The sequence below is a fragment of the Haliaeetus albicilla genome, chromosome 14 (assembly GCF_947461875.1).
Source record: "Haliaeetus albicilla chromosome 14, bHalAlb1.1, whole genome shotgun sequence".
NCBI lineage: Eukaryota > Metazoa > Chordata > Aves > Accipitriformes > Accipitridae > Haliaeetus > Haliaeetus albicilla.
In genome coordinates, this window is record NC_091496.1 from 2,610,574 (window position 1) to 2,635,281 (window position 24,708).

Sequence of the window (24,708 nt, forward strand, 5' to 3'; positions counted from 1 at the left end):
AAGAAGGCTGGAGGGGCACAAGAAGTTGGGAGGGGACACAGCCAGGACAGCTGCCCCAAACTGGCCAAAGGGATATTCCATACTGTGTGATGTCATGACCAGTATCTAAACTGGGGGGAGTTGGGCAGGGAGGGATCGCTGCTCGGGAACTAACTGGGCATTGCTCAGCAAGTAGTGAGCAATAGCATTGGGTATCACTTCTTTTGTATATTCCAATTCCATTATTATTATTATTGTCATTTTATTATAGTTATGATGATGATGATTTTCTTCCTTTCTGTTCTATTAAACTGTTCTTATCTCAACCCATGAGTTTTACCTTTTTTCCTAATTCACTGGGTGGGGGGGAGTTAGTGAGCAGCTGCGTGGTGCTTAGTTGCTGGCTGGGGTTAAACCATGACACTACTTAAATCTGACATTTGTCAGGTAGAGCAGACAAGGACTTTCATTCACTTCCTTCATGTGTAAAGCTGCCCATAACAAGCTTGTGGGAAACACGGACTGGTGCAACATATTTAGTGACCAAAGATCTACCAAAGTGCCTGCATTCTTCAGTCCATTTCTAGTTATAAATTTTAAACCCATAAAGAGATAATAAATTATGAAGATCATGGAGTACAGCAGGGCGAGTTTTGATTCAAGTAGCAGTTCCTCCATTCGACTGCAGTCACACAAAGAATGTACCATGCTTTACCCCTTACCTGCCTCTTAGCTCTGCTGAAGACCCTTGTTTCATGTTCTTGGAGCAGGAAGAAACAGGAACTGCCACCCACCCTTCCCATCCCACCCATTATTTTATCACATTGCCCTTTTTTATTCTCCTCCTAAGGGAAGCAAGCCCAACTTTTTCCACCTCTCTTCAGATGGCAGTTTGTAAGTGTGCTATGATCACCCCTGCACCTCTCCTAATCCCTTTCTTGTTCTTCAATATCCTTCAAGATGAGCACAGGTGGTGATAATTCAGGGCAGATACCTACAGATGAGGCTTGCAACATACATTTCGAGAAAGGCAATCCTTTACGCACCCTAGTATCTTCATAGTTTGGACCAGTTTGCACATTAAGAGTAGGCTGTCACTGAGCTTTCTAAAAATGACACCCACTTTCCTGTCTTTGGCTAATTTAGAACCAAGGAAGCTCAACAAATGATTTTATTTCCCCCCCTCAATACACACTTGCTATCTTATTTAAACATCTTGCAGATTCATCAGTCCCTTCTTGTCCCAAGAAACCCAAAAGATTTTGTGGCAGGTGTCAAAATTTGCTGTCTTCCTGCACAGACCTTTTTGAAGACCACAAATAAGCCTGATAACCACCACAAGGGTCAGCAAAAAATCAGAGTTAACCTTTCTTCTTTCCATTAGGATATTTTTTCACTGATTGTTACTTTATGCCTCCTGGTCAGTTTTTTAATTGATTAAAAAAACCCAACCAATAAAACAAAACCCCCTGCATTTCAACCACTGTCTACTTCGATTTGTTGGAAAGTTCTTTATCCCTTACAAGTGCACTGAGTGATTTAAAAAAAAAAGAAAAAAACCAACAACAACAAAAACCCACCACTCACAAGAGCTAATTTTTTCCCTACAGAAATAATCTGTAGAGTCTTTTGTACATGTAAATAAGACATTTCTGCTTATTCTCCAATCCTCAGCTGGAGGCTTTAAGGAAAGGCTGCTTTTCTTCCTTGGCACCTCAGTGACTTCACACTTCTCCTTCCTAAAAAAGTCTTCTGACATACTGCCTCTGAGCTTAAATTAATTTCAAAGTTCCTTCTACAGCCTCTAGCTTTGCCTGTATGTCTTTATGATCAGAAGAGAAGAGTTTCTGGGTAGCTTCCTCATCTACACTCTCAAAACCAAAGACTGGTTTCAGAGAAATCATTTAGGTTTCCCGTAACGTTTTCTTTTTTTAATACATAATCTTGTACAATTCAACAAAACCACAATGTCTTCTGCAGGCTTCTTGCTTTTAACAGTCTAAAGATATATCAGATGTATTTGATCCCTAAAACCCACAACAGTCATCTTCACTTCCCCCCTACTGCCCACTCTGAAAAAATATTTCAGCTTATTAGTTTTCCTAGGGCTTGATTTCTAAATGTTAAGTTATTTCTGCCAAATAAACATACCTCCAACCTTGGCAGCCATACTGTTTATCTATTTGCTGTTTTTCTTTCTGTTCAAAGGAACATAATTCCAAGACTAGACAACTGAAAACCAGCAGTCAACTAAGAGTTTTGTTTCCTCTGCCCGTTTAGGACTTTGCAATTTAGCAATTCTGCCCATTTTATTATTTGATACTTAGCCTGCTCCTCTGGATGCCTAACATAATTGTACTCTAGGAACTACTACTAAGCAGCTCAAATTACTCATTTTGAACCAGCCATGGTACATTACCTCAGACAGCAATCCAACATTTAACCTAAAAAGCACCTCCCTCCTCCTGTGGGCTCTTGAACCGGCCATTGCAAGAACCAGTCAAAGACAAGGTCTCAATCAACAGGTTCTGACTCTTCCACTTACATTAAACATCAGGAATGGAGGATGGCAGCCACCACAATTTTGTTAACAAGTTCTGGTCTCTGATCTTCTTAAAGAAAATGAAATTTTAAAATAAATTACACTCCATTTCCACTCCTCAATCCACAGACTAATAAAACCTGCTAATACACTTCAATTTTTACAGCATAGTATTTTTGTCCCTATATGTGGTCCTCTCTATTTGAATTTTTATCTCACTAGACAGAGGAATTCTTTAAATAAAGGCATGTTCCTCCACCTCCTACAAAAAGTCTGTCTTCCATGCATAGTCTGCAAACAGCTTTACAGATTTCCACTGACATTTGTCATTGCACCACCTTTGCATAACGCACTCTATAATTTGGTTTTCTCAATCACAAGGGAATCCAACCACCTAATTTTTGTTTAACTTGGTTTTCGGTTTTATTTGGTGTCTATTTTCATTCAGTCGCTTCATCTTTAATTTTTATGTAATTTCATGCATCCTCCTTCTTGCAATATGTTGTTGTTTGCAAGTGATTTGTTCACTGATGGGGACAGTTACATAGCAAATATTTACTTTACTACTGAAGACAAATATTTGACATCTATCACCACCCAATTTTCATACGGATAACAAGATAGTCCTTCTTGAATTATCATGACAACTGGATTCATCCACCTCTGCCTGAAGAGCCATCATGTATTTTCGACATTTTCATTTGTAAAGATATAAAGACAGAAAATGTTAGAATTCACTGTTTTCTTTGTCACTGCCCCACTATCTTTAAGATCACATATTTAAGTTATACTTGCTGAAAGGGCCCATTATTCATTTTTTCCTCTTTAAAAAAAAAATTTGTTCTCTCTAAAAAATAATAAGCAAAAAATAGCCTTTACTCTGTGCCCTTAATCTGTTAGGTCACTGAGTAGTCTTGTCTTAGATTTTATTAGAAAGAAGAAGTCTCATGCCTTCTTAATTGCTACTTATATTCTGTAGCAAGTTTTCTGCAAAATGTTCCACTTCAGTCTAATTGTCTCAACCCATACCATGCTCCAAGTCAGCTTTTTAAGCTGAGTAGTTCTGAAGTACCTTAAACATGAATGTCATAGAAGCTGAATAATCTTTGGGCTCAAAAAGCCTTCCCTTTTTGGGGGGTAGAGCCCACTAGTTTGGAAAATCAGACTGTATTTAAGAAGAAAAAAATAAAAAAAAACCCAACAAAACCCACCCAGATTTTTCTACTTTGAATACTTGCTGTACATCAACTTGGGTGCTTCTCTTCCTATTCTTTCTCTTGACTGTTTAGGTTTCAAGTAGGACTGTGATTTCTTGGGAATCTGTTCAGCGGCAGAGGAATTCAGTTTCAGTGTGAGCTTCCCGATGCATCTGTGGAGACACCCTGGCTTTTGATGTGGATAATGCATGAACACAGAACATTTAAATTCTTGGAGCAATTGGACGGCCACGTCTTAAAAATCAGTTCCCCATTTTCACTACATACTAACATTGGTAGTGCTGAAAGCATAAGAGAAAATCTTGTTACCCATTCACATATGGAAACAATATAGCACTGACACAGGTGCCTGGCTCCATTAGTATACCCAACCCCTTCACTTTTTGAGGAATGACATTTTTAATCCCTAACATGACAGATTTTGCTAAACAGATAATGAACTGTTATCCACAGATCACCCCATTTGCAAGTTGACAAATAGCAGAATATAAATGACAACTTTATTCATTATCCTTATAGTCCAGAAGTGATGGAGATATTCAATAAACACACAAAACTCCCTTGAGCCACTCTGAATCTTGGAGATTCAGGCTGGGCTGTTTCCCAGTAAAGATATGGAAATCAGCCTCAATCACCTTTTGAAAAAGGTTCTACCTTAGCTTATTACAAAAATATTGTCTTCATCCTGCAAGGTGCTGGGCAGTCTGGCCGTAAGCCAGCAAAGCACTTAAGCACACAGACGACTTAAAACATGTGAACAGTCCCAATCACGCCATACATCTAATTGCTTTTCTGGATTAGGGCCAAAGTACTCAACACATTGTAGATCAAGACCTCACTGACAACACTGATATCCCCCGTACATGCAAATCTCAGACACACAAAAATCCAGCAGCATCCTTGAAGCCGGCTCCCAACTGCTGCGCTATCAGTCTAAACACCAAATAGCAACAGATAATCCTAGGATAGAACTAATAGTCTAGAAATTGAAATGTTCAACAAGAACCCATTCAAATTCTGATAGATTATGGCACACGGATTAAGCACTTATCTCTGCAACTCAGAACTTGCAGGTCAATATTTGCAAATAAATCTCTCTCCACCTCAAAATGCTCCTTTTTCCTTAAAGTCTGCCCAAGAAGGTTTTTACTGATCAGACAATGACTAAATTGAATCTTTTCCCATTCTCTTTTCAGTAAATGGTTTCTAGAGGAACCCCAAAATGGAATATGAAATTTAATTCAGAATATATATTTTTTCTAAACAAAAACCAAAATAGCTTTTCATGCTGTGCTGAAAACAAAGCCTAGCAAAGAGACAGGAATGCACAAAGTGACCTTAATAAAATGACAACTCAACAAACAAGAATATCAAACCTCTTCAAATCAGGTTACAGAAAAGATTTTAAATGGTCATGTAGATCTTAGGAAGCACAAAACCTTCTCTGACCAAATTACTTTCAATTCTTCACAACTGTGTTCAGAAGAGGAAATCATCACCAACACGGAAAATCAATAGGAAGTGTTCCAGACAATAATACAGCAGTAAGGAAGGACCAGAACAGTAAATTCAGGGAAGATAAGAGTTTGGGGAATGAAGAAAACAAGTGAGCTAAACAACAAAACAGCTACTGAACAGCCTCTGCATCCAACTGACACTCAAAAATAACATGGCCGTTTGTTTCATCAACCAGACCCTATGAGAATAAAGACCTGAAAGGATATTACAGGAACAAATCCCCAAAAGAAAACAAAGGGTCTATATAAATAATGTATCAGAAAATTTAAACATTAAGCCACAATAGCCTTTACGTTGCTTTTCACAGCCTTTGGTTTAGCACACACTATTATAAGGCAAACTATCCACCTTATTTCATTTGAGCAACTTGTCCAAGGTTATACAGAAAACCAAAAGCAAAATCAGGACTGACTCACACTGTTTTCCAACCTGATACTCTGCTACAGCAAGTCCCACTTCAGACAACAGGAATCTAAAAACACCGACTAATGCCTTGGAAAAACGGGTTATTGACAGGCTTTACCGTTAAGATTTAAATACAAGATTTTCCCATTCTGTGCAAGAAAGCAGCACCAGCAAGTTGCTTGTCACCATACAGCTGTATATACAACTTGCATGACTATTTATAGTTAGAGCATGAACTTACCCTACAGTAATATACAATGCACAGCATATAACAGATAGCAAAACGACTAAAAGCATGAACAGATTAACCTAACAAAGGTGATCATAATCCAAGGATGGGGAGGTTCAGAAGCTGAGGGGGAAGCAATCAGAAGCTTGGGTGTAGACAAGAAACTGTGGGAGTGATGTGCCCAGTGCTGGGCTCCCCAGTGCGACAGAGAGATGGACATACTGGAGAGAGTGCAGCGAAAGACCATGAAGTTGGTGAAGGGTATGGAGCATCTGTCCTATGAGAAAAGGCAGAGAGAGCTGGGACTGCTCAGCCTGGAGAAGAAAAGGCTCAAGGGGCATCTTATCAATGTGTATAAATACCTGAAGGGACGGTGCAAAGAGGACAGAGGCACAGGTTGCCCAGAGAGGTTGTGGAGTCTCCATCCTTGGAGATACTCAAAAGCCATCTGGATACGGTCGTTGGCAACTGGGTCTGGGTGCCCTTAGCTTGAGGAAGCAGGTTGGACCAGATGACCTCCAGACGTCCCTGCCAACCTCAATCATTCTGTGTGATTTGGTGAGAATCCGAGACAAAATGGGGCAGATAAGAAAAAAGCATGTCTTAAACCCAAAGGCTCCTTTAACCCAAATGCAACTACCTGCAGCCACACTACTGATGATCAAAATGAGAAAGTCAGCTCTGTTCAAAAGAAACTGTAATTTGGGCCTAACTTCTTTTGTCCAAAGGGACGGTCACTCTCCCATCAATTAATGAGCCATTTTCAAGACTGCAAAAATAAGCTGAGGCTCAGCAAATATTTCGTGGAAATAATTTCAGATTCATTAAGTACACCAAGTCAGCTTTATTCTGCTAAGCCAGCAAATAATTTAAGTGAAGTCTCACAGGCAGTCTTGCTGGCCTTACTTGCAAAACCAAATTAAGCAGGTGCATAAAAGCCAGCATCATCAGGATCTCACTTAGGTGCTGGGACTGACAATATTTTAACACAACCATCAGACTCTTTAGTAAGGCACAAAAGAGCAGCTATGAACTCAATTACAAACCAGTGCATCTAAAAAAGCTCACATTCACCCCAAAACAATCAATCTTTGCCCTTGGATGGACTAGCCATTGGTCTGGGGTTTTTTTTCCTTCACTAGCACCGCACAGACACAACACCCCAAAAACCCCCAAATTTGACACTCTGAAGCTCAAAAAGAGCAACAACCCCTGCAACCATTGTCAGTGCAACATAAGCATATTCACTGGGCTACTCCAGCTCCTTCAATACCGTGTAGGGCCTTTTCAAACAGATAATGACATAAAACAAGCTGAGCTTCAAAAATTTCAATTCTGTGCTCATAAAGGTATTTTAAATACTCTACACACCTCCAAGAAGTTTTACCTTTCCAATATCTTAGCTGGGACTACAGTGAAAAGATAAAGACATTTTCAGCAGGTGGAATGCAGGGATGCATGATGACAGGAAAGCTGTGGGTGTGAAAGAGCCCTGTTCAATACAGAAAGGAATTGGAAAGTGGAGAAGTAGAGGAGCTCTTCAACAGATCTTTTGTCTACAAGATAGCAAAAATTTTACATAATTTTTTGAAAAAGTTTGCTTCTCGACTGCCATTCCACTAGGGAGGGTTTCACAGAATTGGGATTATAATCATACTACTATTAAATTAGCTCTGCATTGAGCTGAAGAGTTGCAAACAGTACCACATATATCTGATTAAACTATTCAGCATTCGAGAGGTTATTCCGAAAGTAAAAGCACAAAAAAAACCACTTAAATACCACCCACTCCCTTGTTCTTTCCTTGCCAAGCATGCACATGGTTGCACATAGCTTTAGAAGTCTATCCCAAGCTCTAAATTATGTCTGTGTAGCAAACTAGTGTGCAGATACAGGAGTTATTTGAGTACTGATATATAGGGATTATATTGAGCAAATAGACTGACCAATACCTGAGACTACTCATTTCAAGCTGGTTTGGAAGTTCTGTCTTGCAAAGCAACTGGTGTCATAGAGGCCATTTGATGGATCTTTACTTCCAGATTCGTTTAAAACTGAGCTTGTCTGGTTTTTATCTGTCCTGGTTTCAGTTGGGATAGAGTTAACTGTCTTCCTAGTAGCTGGTACAGCGCTGTGTTTTGAGTTCAGTATGTGAAGAATGTTGATAACACTGATGTTTTCAGTTGTTGCTCAGTAGTGTTTAGACTATAGTCAAGGATTTTTCAGCTTCTCATGCCCAGCCAGGGCACCTGACCCAAACTGGCCAACGGTGTATTCCACACCATGGGACGTCCCATCTAGTTTAGGAACTGGGAAGGCTGGGGCAGGGATTCGCCGCTCGGGGACTGGCTGGGTGTCGGTCGGCGGGTGGTGAGCAATTGCCCTGCGCATCATTTGTACATTCCAATCCTTTTATTACTACTGTTGTCATTTTATTAGTGTTATCATTATCATTATTAGTTTCTTCTTTTCTGTTCTATTAAATCGTTCTTATCTCAACCCAGGAGTTTTACTTCTTTTCCTGATTTTCTCCCCCATCCCACTGGATGGGGGGGGAGTGAGTGAGCGGCTGCGTGGTGCTTAGTTGCTGGCTGGGGTTAAACCACGACATTATCATTAAAGGTACTGTTTTGTCTTCAGATTAGGCTACAAAAGCCACATACAAATCTTTGTTCCCCAGTCAGGAAAAAAATAAAAAAATCTAAAGTAGTAAATTTCCCGTGAAGTTAACTGTATTGTTCTACGCTGACTGTATTTGCTTACCGCACTGCTCTTGTTTTCCAACACTTACCCCTTTAGCAGACACCAAGTTACACTTCTGAGGGGGCTGCAGCTGAGAAGTGTTAAAGGGATTCACATTCCTTCTACACAACCTTACAGAACAAAGGTATTGGGTCTGCGTGGCAAGGTTTTGGTAGCAGGGAGGTTACAGGGGGGGCTTCTGTGAGAAGCTGCTGGAAGCTTCCCCCATGTCCGACAGAGCCAAGGCCAGCCGGCTCCGAGACGGACCCACCGCTGGCCAAAGCCGAGCACATCAGCGATGGTGGTAGCACCTCTGGGAGAACATATTTAAGAAGGGAAAAAAAAAAAGCTGCTGGGGCACAGAAACTGCAGCCGGAGAGAGGAGTGAGAACATGTGAGAGAAACAGCCCCGCAGACCCCCAGGTCAGTGCAGAAGGAGGGGAGGAGATGCTCCAGGCGCCGGAGCAGAGATTCCCCTGCAGCCCGTGGGGAAGACCACGGTGAGGCAGGCTGTCCCCCTGCAGCCCAGGGAGGTCCACGGGGGAGCAGATCTCCACAGGCAGCCCAGGGAGAGAGGACCCCACGCCGGAGCAGGGGGATGCCCAAAGAAGGCTGTGACCCTGTGGGAAGCCTGCGCTGGAGCAGGCTCCTGGCAGGACCTGTGGCCCTGTGCAGAGAGGAGCCCACGCTGGAGCAGGTTTGCTGGCAGGACTTGTGACCCCATGGGGGACCCACGCTGGAGCAGGCTGTGCCTGAAGGACTGCAGCCTGGGGAAGGGACCCACGCTGGAGCAGCTCGTGAAGAACTGCAGCCCGTGGGAAGGACCCACGCTGGAGAAGTTAATGGAGGACTGTCTCCCATGAGAGGGACCCCACGCCGGAGCAGAGGAAGAGTGTGATGAGTCCTGCCTCTGAAGAGGATGAAGCAGCAGAGACAACGAGTGATGAACTGACTGTAACCCCCATTCCCCATCCCCCTGCACTGCTGGGAGGGGGTAGGTAGACAATCCAGGAGTGAAGCTGTGCCTGGGAAGACGGGAGTGGTGGAGGGAATGTGTTTTGAGATTTGATTTTATTTCTCATTACCCTACTCTGGTTGACTAGCAATAAATTACGTTAATTTTTCCCAAGTTGAGTCTGTTTTGCCCATGACGGTAATTGGTTGAGTGACCTCTCCCTGTCCTTATCTCGACCCACAAGCCCTTTGTTATATTTTCTCTCCCCTGTCCAGCTGAGGAGGGGGGGGGAAGTGATAGAACGGTTTTGGTGGGCACCTGGCATTCAGCCAGGGTCAACCCACCACAATGAAGCCAAAAACTCTCAGGATCATTAATACAGCACAATATTGTGCATCCAAAACAACATGTCCTCCCTAATAGAACACACAATAATCTTACACAGACCATGAAGAACTATTACAACTTGTGCAGGAGACTGTGTTTCTATACCATCAATTCATATGTGAACCTTTAACTCGGTATTTAAGAAAATTGTTAATTATATAGCTCACAGCAAAACTAAATGCAAAAGAGAAGAATGTTTAACAAAACCCCCAAGCGGAACCCTTCGCCTTAAAAAAGCACCAACAGAAAATACAAGGCTAGCTCTTCCCGCTAATCACAGGAGGCTGAACTCTTGGGAACACGTAGCACCTGTTACAGCACACAATGAACGATCCACTCAACATTACAATAAAGACTTCTCAAAAGGCAGAACACATTTTTGTGACCTTGGAGATAAGTCTCATAATCTCATTCTCATCTGCACCCACAGAATCCCTTCACTCGGGTATTTGATGTTTGGATTTTCGTTCAAATGACTTTGTAGAGAATGTCAATACATGTTTAGGTGGACTGTAAGAATGAGGAAATCATTTTGCTTCTGCTGGTGTTTGACTACAGAATACATTTAAGCCTGTCAATGCAAAAATTCAGATTAACATCTAGCTAGTTTTCAGAAAATGCAGTATATATAAAGCAAAGGGAATATAAGCATAACAGTAGATATGAAGCACAAGTAACAAAGAACATTTCTCAAACTCAGTCTCTGAAGAATATTAAACCAAAGAACACTATGCTGAAAGAATCATTGCTAAGAAAGGGAAGTGGGATTTGGGAATACAAGGACCAAATTCTAACCTGCTTTATACAACCTGCAACCTCAGAGAATTTAAAGGAATCACAGAGGTTGTGATCAAGGGAAGACTGACTTCTAAGCTGCCATACAAATTTCTACAAATCACATCATCTGATCTGCATGTACTCAGATGCATTAAAGTACCTGTTGCACTGAGATGCAGAGGCTTTATTCATCCTTCCAAATAACTCTGAGGTACTAAACTTTGAAAATCACAAATTAATAATTAGTATAAGCATAAGAAGAATCACAATTCTATTTTAAGCAAAGTGCTAACTACTTGCTGGTATGACAGTCCTGTCTTGAACGACACCACGCATGAAATTAGTGATGGAATTCTCTCTCCTTTAATACTACTTCTGCTACAAAGCTGAATCAGAAGGATGTTCAAATTTAGACCACAACATGACCTCTTCCAGGGCCTTGACCTAACTCCACACCAAAAGCAGAATCAAAACCTAACCACACACCAAAAATTATTTCCACAATTTAACTGTTGATACAAGTGTCCTATCTCCTGGAATCTTTATTTTGTTCAGTAATCCTCTGAGTGCGAAGGCAAAAGTGCAGATTATCTGAAACATACTTACAAATCTATTTTCTAATTGCCCAAGCAGTGGATGTTAAGATAAGAAGAACTGCAAGGCGTGTAGGACACTGAAAACATCAAGAGCATGCACTTTGCAGAGATGGATGCCTCAAAAATACGGCACCTCAAAATTGGTCCCATTGGAAAGAAGTGTCCTGTACAAAAGGTTATCCAACTGCAATTGCCTTGCAACACAGAAGGAAGCTGAAGCTTCTAGACCAAAAATATGGCTAACTTGAAAAAAAAAAAAAAATCTACAGCTGATTCTCTTACACAATACTGAAGAGCTACAAGCAACGTAGTTTTAAGAACATACCGATACAAACATAAGCTGTTGCTTTCCACGGCTAGAATTGCAATAGTTGAACTGTGTGTCTGATACCACACTGCAGACAAACTGAAGGACATGACTAGCTTTAATCGCTACTCAAATGCAAGGATCTGTACATATTAACAGGGAGATATTAACATTGCTTTCACTGAGATTACAGTTTTCAGAACACTCTCCACCGCAGTCGTCACCGTCCACAGATCTTTGGTGATGTCTTAATTTTTCCACATTAAGACCAAGATGGGCTCTAAAGGACAGACACCATTGTGAATTAAGGCAAATTATCAAGAGAGGTTAGCATGAGAGAACAATTCAAAGGCACCATCATTTATCACTTTGGCAGGTAACGTGGCTAGGAAATGCAGTTTTTCTAACAGGGCACCAGGCATGTGACACACTGATTAAACAGCAAGGGAATATAGCACCAAATCACGGTAATAAAGTGAGATCATCCTTTTATTGTGTCCTAGCTAATCATGTGTAAATCTACTGGTTTATTTCATTGTCCTCTGTGAGTAAAAAGGCAAAGATTTTTGATATCATGCTTAAGGGACCGCTCTGATTTACCTATTTATGGAGCTGCTGGGAGGTGTAACTGATTTGGATTATTCTCCCTGTCATATGCAGCAACTTCCAAATCCTTAAGCCTAGCAGACAAAATTAATGACACGATTAACCTTTCTGCAACTGGAATGAATCTACCAAGTGGCAGACAAGAGTCCTGTTCATGCTTTCATCTTGGGTATCGCACAAGGACATAGGTCAGCCCTTGGAAAAGAGAGCAACCAGCCCTTCGTCCTCCACCCTTCCATCTGACCTCCTGCTCCAAGCCTTTTCCAAAGGAAGTTCAACACAAGAGACTCAGCCATCAGCAAGGCTGGGCAAACAGCTCCCCTGTCTATTACCAAAAAAAAAAAAGTTACACAAAGTGTTATTTTTCTTGGAGGTTTATCCCCCTTTAAAATCATGTTATTATAATGCAAAATTAGATCTGGGATTTTCAAAAGAATCTAAAGTAATTAGTTGCCCAACTCCCACTGGATTGCCAAGGGAGTTAGATCCTAAATGCCTTTGGCTCTTTTGGAAAACCCCATCCATCACAGAAATTTATAGGATGGCTCAATAAAAACTACAGAAAAACAAGTACTGAGTTGAGCGCAGTTTCAGAGTTATTTTTATAGAACTTTACAGGGCCCCTCAGCCACTACAACATTGGGAATAGCAGGCACCACCACCAAGTTTTCCACCAAAAAAGCTTTGGGAAACAACATTTCAGCCACAGAAACCACGGTAAAAAGTGATCAGTGACATTATGTTGCACTGTAATACTAAAAATAAAAGGCAATGCTCCAGTAAATAAAAGCACCAGAACCACATCACTCAAAACCACAGCATCTAAGCTAAGCACACATTTATTTTTCATTCTCTTCTCCTAGTGCTGCTCTTTGATGTTTTTCCAAGCAAATGCAAAACAGAGGGAGTCCAGCTTTTATTACTGGAAAGAATGAATTAACAATGCAACACATTTTATTATTATTTTAATCAGTTCCCAGCTCACAGCTTCACCAAGAGTACACCAACAATCACACATTTCTTAGGCCTTTTGCACTAAATGAGGACCCCAAAGAGCTTTACAAGGCATTTAATTACATACTAAGAGTAGAATGACTGTATACAGGCCACATTTAATTAACTAATTCCCTCATCTCCCCCTTTTCTCAGGTGAAAATGGGTTTCTGTGCTTCCTAGCATGGACAATGTTACTGTCTTTTCCAGTCGCTTGCGTACAAGCAACAATTAACATCTGGATTCTAGAATAAATAACTGCTGTTATTTTTGCATATATAGTCTGTATTTTGATAGATATGGGTCTTTCTTGTTCTTCAAGTGGGTCTTCAACGCTGCAATATTTGAAGCTGTACATAGGGCTGTGCTGAAGACCTCTATTTGAAAAACAGGGAAGAGAGAAGAAAAAAAAAAAAGGGCTACAGACCACCAGCTACCAGCAGCCTTATGGATGGCTACCATCACTCGTATTTGTTGCATGAAATAGGAAGCTTCAACGTTCAGTCTTGCCAACTTTGATCATTGACTGATCAACCATAAATATGGCAAACTAACTGTGTAACATGGAAGTGAAGAGCAGTCTGGCCAAGCCTGGAAGCTCAAGCTGGATGATCGCTGCAGAACAAACCTGCATATGAAACTGATGTGAGACCTACCATCGATGTGAGACCTACCATCTCTTTGAAGTTTGCACACCAAGACAAAAGGAACACAGATAAAGAAGGGAAGGGAAAGACTACAAGTAACAAACTCAGATCTTGTAAAACCAAAATGTTTTCAAGTTGCTCCTCCTTAAAGACTCAAGGTATCTACTACGGGCAGAAGACAGAATGAACACAAAAATAAAGTGCCATCAATATTATTTTTATCACTTTGGGGAAAATGGTGCGGTCACAGAAGATTCTCAGCTTTCTTTTTAATGGTTCCTAGTGGTCAGCTTTTGAAAATCTTCGAAGTTAAATCTTCAAACAGAAGGAATGCATATTTCAATAGTGAAATTTTACTCTCTTAAATTGGAAAACCCCCTGCATTCCTTGGCCTACCAAACCTGTAGGGCCACTGACATCAGGAAATCACAAGGCTTTACTTCTCCCATTCCACATTTGTTCTGGTGTACCAGACTGGCCAGCATGGGGCAAATAAAGAATTAAAATAATCATGTACCTTGAAACGAAGGAGTACTGACTAAATCAATTCCCTTTTTCCTGCTTGCACAAGTTTAGCATTTGGACTGTTCTGTTATCATCAAGCTGATTTTCTCCTGATCTCTTTAAACCCTACTTTCATGAAGGTGTGTGGGTTGGGAGTTCCACAGAGCACAGCCTGCCAGGGAAAAGGGGTTTACAGAAATACATGATACAGTTATTTAGATTTATGTAAATCCCCGCATGAACTTCCATTACCTACTGCTGGCTCTGGGCCAGTCAAAACACATAGATATACATGTTATGTGGTTAGAGAAATACCCACTAACTGATCATGCAAATCAGTATCCAACTTGATAAGGCAGAGAAGTACGTATTTCACATTTAAAACTTGATTTTTGGTGTTGCAAATGACAAAAGGGTCCAATCAGCAGGCCCATCATACCTTTACGTATCGAGAGCTAAAACTAGTTACTGATTAGTAAACCTCCTCCAAAGAGTCTAAAAGCATGTAAAGCCAACAATAAAATAAAACTAGATTAACTACATGAAACAAAATTGAATTTTGATTTTAGTTCAGATTTTTTAAATAGTCTTTTTTGTTAATTTAAAAAAAAAAATGAAACCAGAACACTTATAATAGAGAAATAAAAACCGGCCCATTTCAAAGTCTGTCTAAGTCATATTGGCACTTTTGAAGCACACAACATCGGCACTTCCCACAAAGAAGCAAGACAGAACAGAGGTATGAAGTGCAATTCAGATTTTCCATTTCAGCCACCAGAATAGAGAGAAAGCAGCTTCTCCCAAGTTTCCTTCTGACAAGTCAATTGGGATTTTTTTTTTTTTTTTTTAATTCATGTTTAGATGTCAAAAAATGCTGACTTGCAATGCCATTACCAGAACACCGTTGAGCGTAACAGAAGGATTTGGGCGCGGAGGGAGGTTGGTTGTTCTCAGTGTAAGCTGAGAGTTTGTCATTTCCTGCAAAGCACGCAGGCTTCAAGCTCTTCAGCCTCTCTCAGTCCAGAGATCACCAGTGAATCATCAGCCACTTGCTGGTAGTTTGTACATACACATTTGCACAATATATATAGAAGCAGAGCCTGTGTTCTCTTACAGCTGAGTACTTTGGCTAAAACTTGGTGAAAGCCTTGTACAGCTGAAATTGCTTAAGTCAAAGAATAAATGCAAACTAAGTAATCAAGAAAAAAATACTGAGGCTGATTCTGTGCTTAAGTACTTTCTCACCATGTCCTGTCAGTCATATACACACCCTCAAGCATCACAGTCCAACCACTTCAGACTCAAGCCTTCATTATCTATAACCAGAGTCTGCACTATCCATTGAAACACTTATGCATATATAAACCCAATGACATATTACTCAAAAATCACTGAAAGCTATTTGCAGACTTCCTAAATAAAACCACTTCAAAAGCCAGCTGGTCAGCGCAACCATAAAAAAAAAGTACAAAATAAAGAAAATATCAAAGCCTGCAGATCATAAGCAAAACAGTCATCTCCAATTTTTGTTGGGTGCTTTGCATATTCATGTCCTGATTCTCAGTGGTGCAGAGCATCCATAATGTCAAGAGAAACAAACAAACAAACAAAATCTTAGAAACCCTTACTAAAACCAACAACAACCTCACACAATATACTCCCTCCTTCTACAGTATCAAACCAGGCACACCAGAAATAATAGAAATACTTCCAAACCTTTCCATTTGTTTCACTCATTCAAACATTAGCTCCCCCATGTGTAAAATACAGAATGGCATCACCCTGGTGAGATCAGATGACTAAGTCACTTTGATGATGAGAAGCATGCTGTGAAGTAGATGTTCCTAAAATGTTTTATGTATACTACTAGTGATACACAACACATTTCAAAGTGGTGCCTATGTGTCCAGAGCTGCAGCAGCAACAGCTTCCAAGCATACGTGCGCAGACTTGAAAGTGCCTTCGCAAGTAACAAGGAGCTGCTGTTGTCCCACCTACAGTGTTAGGTCCTCACATACGTACGTCCATAAATAACGCACCTTCTCTTCTTGCTCAGGCCCTGGAACAAGGCTGAGAGTGTGGTGTTGATGAAGAAAGGGAAACAAGGAACAAAGATGGGGAGTGGTGTAAAGGGATGCATGGGTGTGAACGGAGAGCAGCAAGAGGCAAGTGGCATGGCTTGCCGGATGAATGAGAAAGAAGAAATTAATACCCTTTTGCAGCCCCTTCTGAACGTAACAGATATAACCTTGATAGTTTCTATCTGAGCAGGGCTGAGCTTCTTGATGCATGTGGCCTCAGTCCTAGGAGTTTACTGCTAGGGGCTCATCTGTCTATGAGGAAAAAACAAGGAAAATAAGATAATGGAAGAGAAATTTTAGAAAGGATTTTTGCTAATGAAAGCTGTAGTTTCCTACGTCACAAATAATTACTGAAAAAAAGCATGCAGGCCCCCCAAAACAAAGTGGAGGTTTCATATCTGGAAAGGAACAGCAAGAGCTGGTAAACTTCAGGAAAAAAAAAAAGATTCTACCTTACAGTTTTGTAAATGTCACGTATGGTAAACACAAAAAGTACACAGCACAGGAGTGGAAAAGCTTTTAAGCAAAACAGTTTCCAAACATTTCCCTCAGATATCAGCTACTTTCTAACATTAGCAGAAATTTGCCTGCATGAATCCCTCATGCGCTGCTGTCAGATTAGACGTCTTGCAGTGAGGACATGATGAGCGTTTGGCCTTTTCCCGTTCACAGTATTTTTATGATGCTAGTAAGAGTACAACTCACTGCCTTTAAAGCTAGTCACACAGGGACTAAGTGTGAATAAGCTCAGCACATCAAAAGAGACGTGGTTTTATAGTCCTATAAAACATGTCTACAAATGCTGATGAACTACTTGTAGTCTCTCCTAATTCTAGCTGACAGCAGGAATAAAGTGCAGTGGACATTGATAGTAACAAAAAAAAAAAAAAAGGCACATCAGACCTAACAAAACCGTTCAAGAATCTAGGGAAATGGTTAAAATGAAAGATGCTGCACATATGTGCAGCCAAGTTCCCATTTCTTCTACATCATCCCATTAACCAACACTTCCAAGACAAAGGCTAACAAGCAATCTACAGGCTGGAAATTTTGCACACTTTATTTAGAATATCCATATTCCTGTTGGCAAATTGAAACACAAACTTCACATCAGGTGTGATGGCTACTTCACAACCTTCTTAGCACTTCTCAGTGAACTTCCAGCTTGCAAAAGAAAGGCTTCCAAGTGACATCACTGGAACAAAGGCTGCAAAAAAATTTCTGTGCTCTCAAAATGTATAAATTAGAAAGCATTTGACAGTGGCCCAGGATTCAAAAGGCACAGGTTTCATTCCAACTGCCAAATATCAGAGCAGGGAACATGTCATTCCTGCGTTCTGTATTCCTCTTCCTCAGCGCAGATTTTCTCTCAGCCTAACACCTAGCAGAGCTGACTTCTACTTTCACAACTATGCCAAACAGGTTTTTGAAATTATTTACTGATGGGGGTCTTTACAAGAATTTGTGCACCTTTTTCCTCCTTCAGAACACCATCTAAGTATATGCTTTTAATTTATGTGGCTTTAGCTACTTAAATATTTAGACATAAACTCCAAAACCCCTTTAAAACTCTAACTTTGCAATTATGCTCAAATATTAAAAAGAAAATCCACCTGAAATGAAGAACCCTTCAAGTACTGAGCAGCTTGATGCTCTACAGCATGGACAGAAGAGGATGAGTTTTTTCCTTGCTCATATACCTGCAAACATTTCATTAAATGAGCTAAGCTTTCTTCAATCTCCCAAACTGTAAGCTCGGTGACCTCTTCTGCAATAAACTGCACAAGCGACTGTACACTGTTCAAATAATTTGTTTTTATGCAGGGCTTTCTCTCTTTGAACTTTAGCATAAACGTTAGTGTTTATGAAATAACATTGGATCAACAGCTCCAGGATAAAAATGACTCTCAAAACAAAAGCTGTTAACGCAGTAGTATTCACGCAAACTTCTATGTCACCATGCTCGTATAGCACAGTTCAGTTAACAAGGACCGTTCCTGGGAAAGACAATAACCCCATGTTTGTAGCCCGCTCAGCTCTGGACCTCTTCCAGGTACCTGTTATCAAAGCACTTCAGTTATAGTTTTAAACACACTTCACTTCAGTCAGAATCATCCTGTTAAAAGAGAACACAGATTGATTTTGTGCATTTCTACTTCATACTCTTTGTTTTTGAAAGGACAGTATGCCATTGCTATCACGTTCTTTGCCCTTCTAGCTGCATAATACATCCCAATGCTATGAAACCTTTCCACAGTTGCTGACACTCTTTTTCACCTTTATCAAGGCGATTTCCACCACCCCGAATTCCAAGTGCATCTTCTCAAGAGCTTAAGAAAGGTACAAAATTACTTTCTGTTTCAAAATTTAAGGAGAAGACTTGAATTATTAGGTAAGTTGGAGCAAATCTATAAAACATTTTAAGAGAGAGGGGAGGCAGAACATTACATACCTCCTTGGCAAGACCAAAATTTAAAGAAATACCTTCCTGCAAAATAATCTCATCCCTTCCTAGATTCAGAAAGATTATGCTCTTCCTGAATCATGAAATTCTCATGCTCTTAGTAGTACATATTTTCAGGAAAAAAAAAAAGTTGTGTAACACTATGCTGGATTTCTTAATGCATGTTCTGAGTTCCCTTCAAATAAGAAACAGAAAGAAAAACATGAAGTGACCTACTCTAATTATCTAAATTCCATTTTTAAATATCAACATCCTGGAGAGTAGAATGCTCTCCCTCCCACCTTCAGGCACCCAAGATTGACTGAAACTGTATTTTTCAAAAGCTGCAGTCAGATCACTTTCCTGACCATCGTCTTCTCAGATAAATGAGAGACAAGCATTAATGAGACAAACCAGTCAGGAGTCCAAGGGCATCAGTTCCACACACTTAAGTCCATTTAAAAGGAAGCAGAAATACTGTCAGGCACATTATTTTGAGGACAACAACAAAACCATTAAATTTCTGTAAAGAGACTTTCTGAAAAATAACACTAGTTTAAGTTCAAAATATTACCTGGTGAACTTCCCAAATGCAACAGCAATTTCATATATTGCTCTGACATTCCGACCAGTATTTATGGCATATTAACACTGACATCTCTCATCCAAGAATCTTATTTTACTTTACAAGTATTAACTGTGTCACAAATAGTTCATCCATCCTTTAAATGGAAAGGTTCAGCAAAAAGAGATTTGGTTACATATTCCAGGACACACTAATTTAACTCAAGAGTCAGACAGCATCACAACTGCGGAGAGATTCAGAGCTCACGACTGGACATCATTCCTAAGCTCCTGCTCTTAACATCACAAGCCATTTTAGTAAATGTTTTGCACAGCTGTCAGACCTGTGCTGAGCCACACAGGGTAAGAGCAAAAACCGCCTTGTTTTTGCATGAGCAGGTACCTCGAGGTGCCACTCCACACAGCAGCTTAGGCTGATGAAAGCTACAGTTGCCAGGATAAACCCTTCACTTTCCTTCTTCGCGGTGTATTCCTTCCCGCTCACTCCTGTGCCAACACCGACACAGTTCAAGGACCCGAGCAAGTAGAAAACGCAACCAGCAGAAAATACTTGGCTTAATCAACTCCCTCAAATTAGATTACTGTCAGGAAAATGAGCAACGCTGCCAGAGCAATGAAAGCATCCTGGGCTGCAGAAGAGGAAGAAATAGGATCACAGCACAGCTGGCTTAGATCTGCATAGACTGACATGGAGTTGAAGCCTCTACACCTTTTCCATTGGGTAACTGAGCACTAAGTGCTGAACTCCACTGCCTTTCCCCTGCTCGCATCTGTGCCTAAGAGGACCAATAATTTTCACCATTAATTCACTTACAAAAATCACAGAGTAGTTCAGTTTACAGCAGCAGAGCCGTGAAATATATCTCCAAGCGCTCTAGCAGTACTCCTGGAAAAGTATGGCATAGCAAATACAGTTTAAGTGCAGCTTTTCTGCGAGATTGCTCACGTTGCTGGCCGCCAGATCTAGCTGCGTACTGCAGAACTACTCCATCTCCCTGCTCAAATCCCACACTCGAGTGCCATTCCTCTTTATAAGGAAGGATATGTCACACAGCCTCTGGACGGAGGAGCATCACATGCAGAGATGCTTTCTCAATTAACAGTTTCTGGTCTCTCCAGCTCTGCAGCAACAGAACAGTAGTGTGTGGGCAGAGAGTAGGCTTCAATTTCTCTTGCTCCAGTTTCCTTATGGTGTTTCAGCAATGTTTAGGCTGCTAAATCACGCCATTTTTGGAAAACACCCGAAAGCATTAGACAGAAGACCCCAAAAAAGGAAAGTAATAAATGTCAGTGTCTTCTCAGTAGATAGACCACCAGACAGCCTGCTAAAGATATGATATACATCCCAGAGCATATATGTGATTTTCCCTCTCTTCTGTAGAGGGAAGAAAACAGATACAGACCACTCTTAAAAAATTGAGATCCATCAACTACAAATACTACCACTACAAAAGGAGCGAAGATCTCTTCCTTGGAAGTAAATAACACCAGCCTAAGCTGATAACAGGATACTGAGCACACATGGAGACGTCTTTGGTATTTTCTCCAGCAGCAGGGTACTGCACCGAGACAAAATAGCTGACAGGGTGATCATCTTATCACTAGAAAGGTGATATTTCTGAAGAAGCTGAATGAACACTGGTATTATTCAGTAGGGACAGATGCCTCTCTCTCACCACGGTATCAAAGTGCTAAAAAAAGCCAAATGAACTGCTAAAAGTTCTGTGCTATAGGTAACAGCAAGGAAGAACCATCACACCAAGTATGAGTGACTGCTGCAGAATGTCTGCCAGCTGTTGGGTCCCCTGGCACTAATACAACAGGACAAAAAAGCCCTTATCTGGGCTAAGGAAATTTGGCCTAGACTGAAAAAGTAAAATGATACAGAAAGACTATGCTGCACCCAAAACCTTCTGCCTTCTTCCCAAGCATGTACACCACTTTGCCTTTCACACAGCATAGCCTCCATAATTTGGGATGGGATGATGCAGCATATACATTGAATTGTGAGAGAAAAACTCATAATTCCTTCATTGCATTGTTCTGAAGCAACTATTCATGTCACTACACCGCTAACTGCCGTTGTAACAGAGCTCACAGTTCTCTCCAGCCGAGTACTTGGTCCTACAGTAATTACGCTCTTCAGAAGGATATTCCACCCACTCCTACACTGAAGATCTAAATTAGCTCCGTGCACAAAATGCCAAGTTAAAATTTAAACAAGTTTCAAATCTCTCCTGTTGGTATGGCAATACGACTACAGGCTAAGCTGGTACAAGTAAATAACTTCAAACTCTTGTTTTCCTGAACAAGGCTACTCTAATATTTTGACAAACTGATTTGTTTGTTTGTTTGTTTTCTAACACTATAATACCCAACTCTAAAAGGTCACTCTGTCTTCCTCCTGATGAGTTCAGTATTATTCTTCCATTCTCAGAGAAGGTCAAAAATATATATCTGCATGTTCAGTATCTAAACGTTGCACAACACTGTGCCACCTACCTAATACTATACCATAGTGCTTCGTGCAGTTATTAGGAAACATTCAGAAATCCAGCCACAAAAAAAAGCTGCTGAAAACAACTCTCTCACATTTCCCACAAAGGACAATTTCCAGCCCACCATGAGCGTGCATTACTACTTTTGTACAGAACTATAAAGAGAGAACCTTACTGTAATGTATTCACATGCAGAGATGCACAATGTACACGGGCAAAAGATTATCCATGTGAATTGCAGAGTCATGTGATCTTGTTCTAGCATGATGAATAAACTTCAGTCATTACTATCTGCAGGAATTGCATCGTCTCCCTGATGCACCCCGCCGCAAACCCACTTCCTCAAAATTTTCATCCTCCCCCAACAGCAGGAACATTTAAATAAACACTTTTAAAACTGAGTTTTCTGCTCCCCTTGCCGCAAACGTAAGATCTCCTCTCAAAAAAATCATCCTTATTTGGAAAAACAGGATAGAAATAATTTAGTCTTGGGATCGAAGGTTTTCTTACACTGTAAGGTAAAAAAAATTTTAATCCACTCCAATGAAAAAAACCCACAAGATTTTGAACAAAGAAATGGAAGATTTCTTCCTTTCCGTGTCAGTCAATGCTCATCTCTTACCCTAAACCAGCAAGAGATTATGGATTTTAAAGTGCTGCCTTTATGCACTGTAAAAGCTCTTCTGGAAGCTTTTCTGACTCCCTCTGACACCCATGCTGTCAGGCCAGTAGCAACAAAACCTTTACAAGTGGGTCGTTATATTTTTCTTGGCACACATTTTATAGAAAGCTTGGTCAAATATTTTCTCCCCAACACATAAAACACATTCACTCTCTATATGTGCACACCTACGCATGCTTCTCTGTAGAAGTTTTATCAATGTTGTTTTGGAATAGCCAGGATAACTCACTCCCAATTTCACCAGTCACAAGGAATGAAACCATCACAAACTCTCACCGATAAGGGGGAATTACCAGCCTTGTCATTCTGCTTCACTGAAGATAAAATCTTGGAGGATTCTTACTCCCAAGGCTTTGTCCTCCTGGAGCATAGTCTGCAGAACTCAAAGCTCTTAAAAGTTTTTCTAGACCTCATGGATGACAGTAAGACAGCTGGAGGTCCCCCATGCCAAGCCTGTTCCTCACGTCCTTAAGTTTAATTCTTCACTTTAACGGGGCCATACAGCTTCAATTTTATGACATTCTTTTGTTTAGAAAACCCATCATTAACCTCTGCCTGGACATTCCCAACCAAGTTTTAGCAAGAACAATATTGAAGGTAAGTGAAAGTTTGTAGCATGGAGAACACTGATCAAGATTTCTTTAATAAAAATACTAACTCCTCTGGAAACAAAAATAAGTGGGTAAGGAGACAGTGGAGGTGATCAAAGGCCCATCCCTTACCTTTACCATGTCCAAGAAGTATCTACATTCACACCATACACACAGTTGGCTATATTTGTGTAAGCAAAAAAACTCTGTGCATCACTGCACAGTCAAACAAAGCCTTTAGAGCAACAGCTAAATAGACCTGTGCCCTACAATGAAAAACTGTGTTAGAGCAGGAAGCAGAGAGCATTTTTCATGAACAGGCCAGAGGTGGAATGACCATCATAAATCTTGCCACCTCTTGTAAATAATGCCAGGCTCATTTCTTTGACCTCCTCTAGCAAATACTGGGTAAGGTCTACATCTGTGTACTATATATAAAGGCAATTCCAAAATAAATAAATAAAAAAATCTAACGTGCATGTGTTAGCCTCACAGCAAGAATGAGAGAACAGACATGTGACAGATGATAGCTCTGCTGCTTGTGAGTCTCAGATACTAAGGTGATAGGCATGGTACCAGAGTAAAGCCTAAGCAAGGTACAGCTTTAGTACGCTACAGCTAAGAATAAGAATCAAATAAGAATTCCCTGAAAACATGCTGGCAGCAAGTGTCTCAGCTGACTATAACCAAGCCATAATGACAAGAGAAGACAAGCGATTAGAGCTGTGACACTTTATAAGACAGGCATGACATGGTAACACAGAACAAAAATGTCACTGTTTGAAAGCTTCTGATAAATCACTTGGTAGGCAAAAGGAATCAGCCTTTCCATACACCACAAGGATGAATCCACAGGAACTTTTTTGCTGATATTTAAGGTCTCTGGAGTTTAACAGTCTGTTATAAATGTGGCCACTTACCAAAAACCAAGACAAATTCCAGCACAGCTGTCTCTTGAGTATGACAGGTATTCTCTAGTATTCTGGTTATAACAGCTGTTTCAATCTGAAAATGTGCCCACCTGAAGGATTCTTACCTGCAAGACATCTTGGATCTTCACCCACACATCAACCATGTCATAGAGCTTGATATCACCATCATACTGGCTGCAAGGAGACGCCACTGTTTGCTGAAGGTGCCCAAGGACAACAGAGTGCGCAGCAGCCACAGCGTTGAACTTGTCAAAGAGAAGCTCTAGCAGTTCCAGCAGTAACCTGCAAACCATCAAGACAACCTCCGCTCAGTTTCTAGAAGACACCGTAGGCACACAGTCATACACCACATCAGAGCAGTGGGCCAGGAGTCAGGAGACTGTGACTTCATATACCCTGTTTTGTGACAGACGCTGTGTGCAAGCTGAGAGGTCACCTAGCTTCAAACCCTCTCTGTGGGCTTCAGGTGACTGACTTCAGCTGTTAGCAGCTC

The 24,708-nt window shown here is 40.7% G+C and overlaps 1 protein-coding gene across 1 annotated transcript in view; it reads right to left on the minus strand.

Annotated features, from left to right (window-relative positions):
- EXOC4 (exocyst complex component 4) overlaps window positions 1–24,708 on the minus strand; it is a 408,465-nt gene that overhangs the window by 316,520 nt on the left and 67,237 nt on the right. The window contains exon 7 of the mRNA XM_069801534.1: window positions 24,320–24,497. Within this exon, the coding sequence (XP_069657635.1) occupies window positions 24,320–24,497 (178 nt within the window). The remainder of the gene's footprint in view (window positions 1–24,319; window positions 24,498–24,708) is intronic.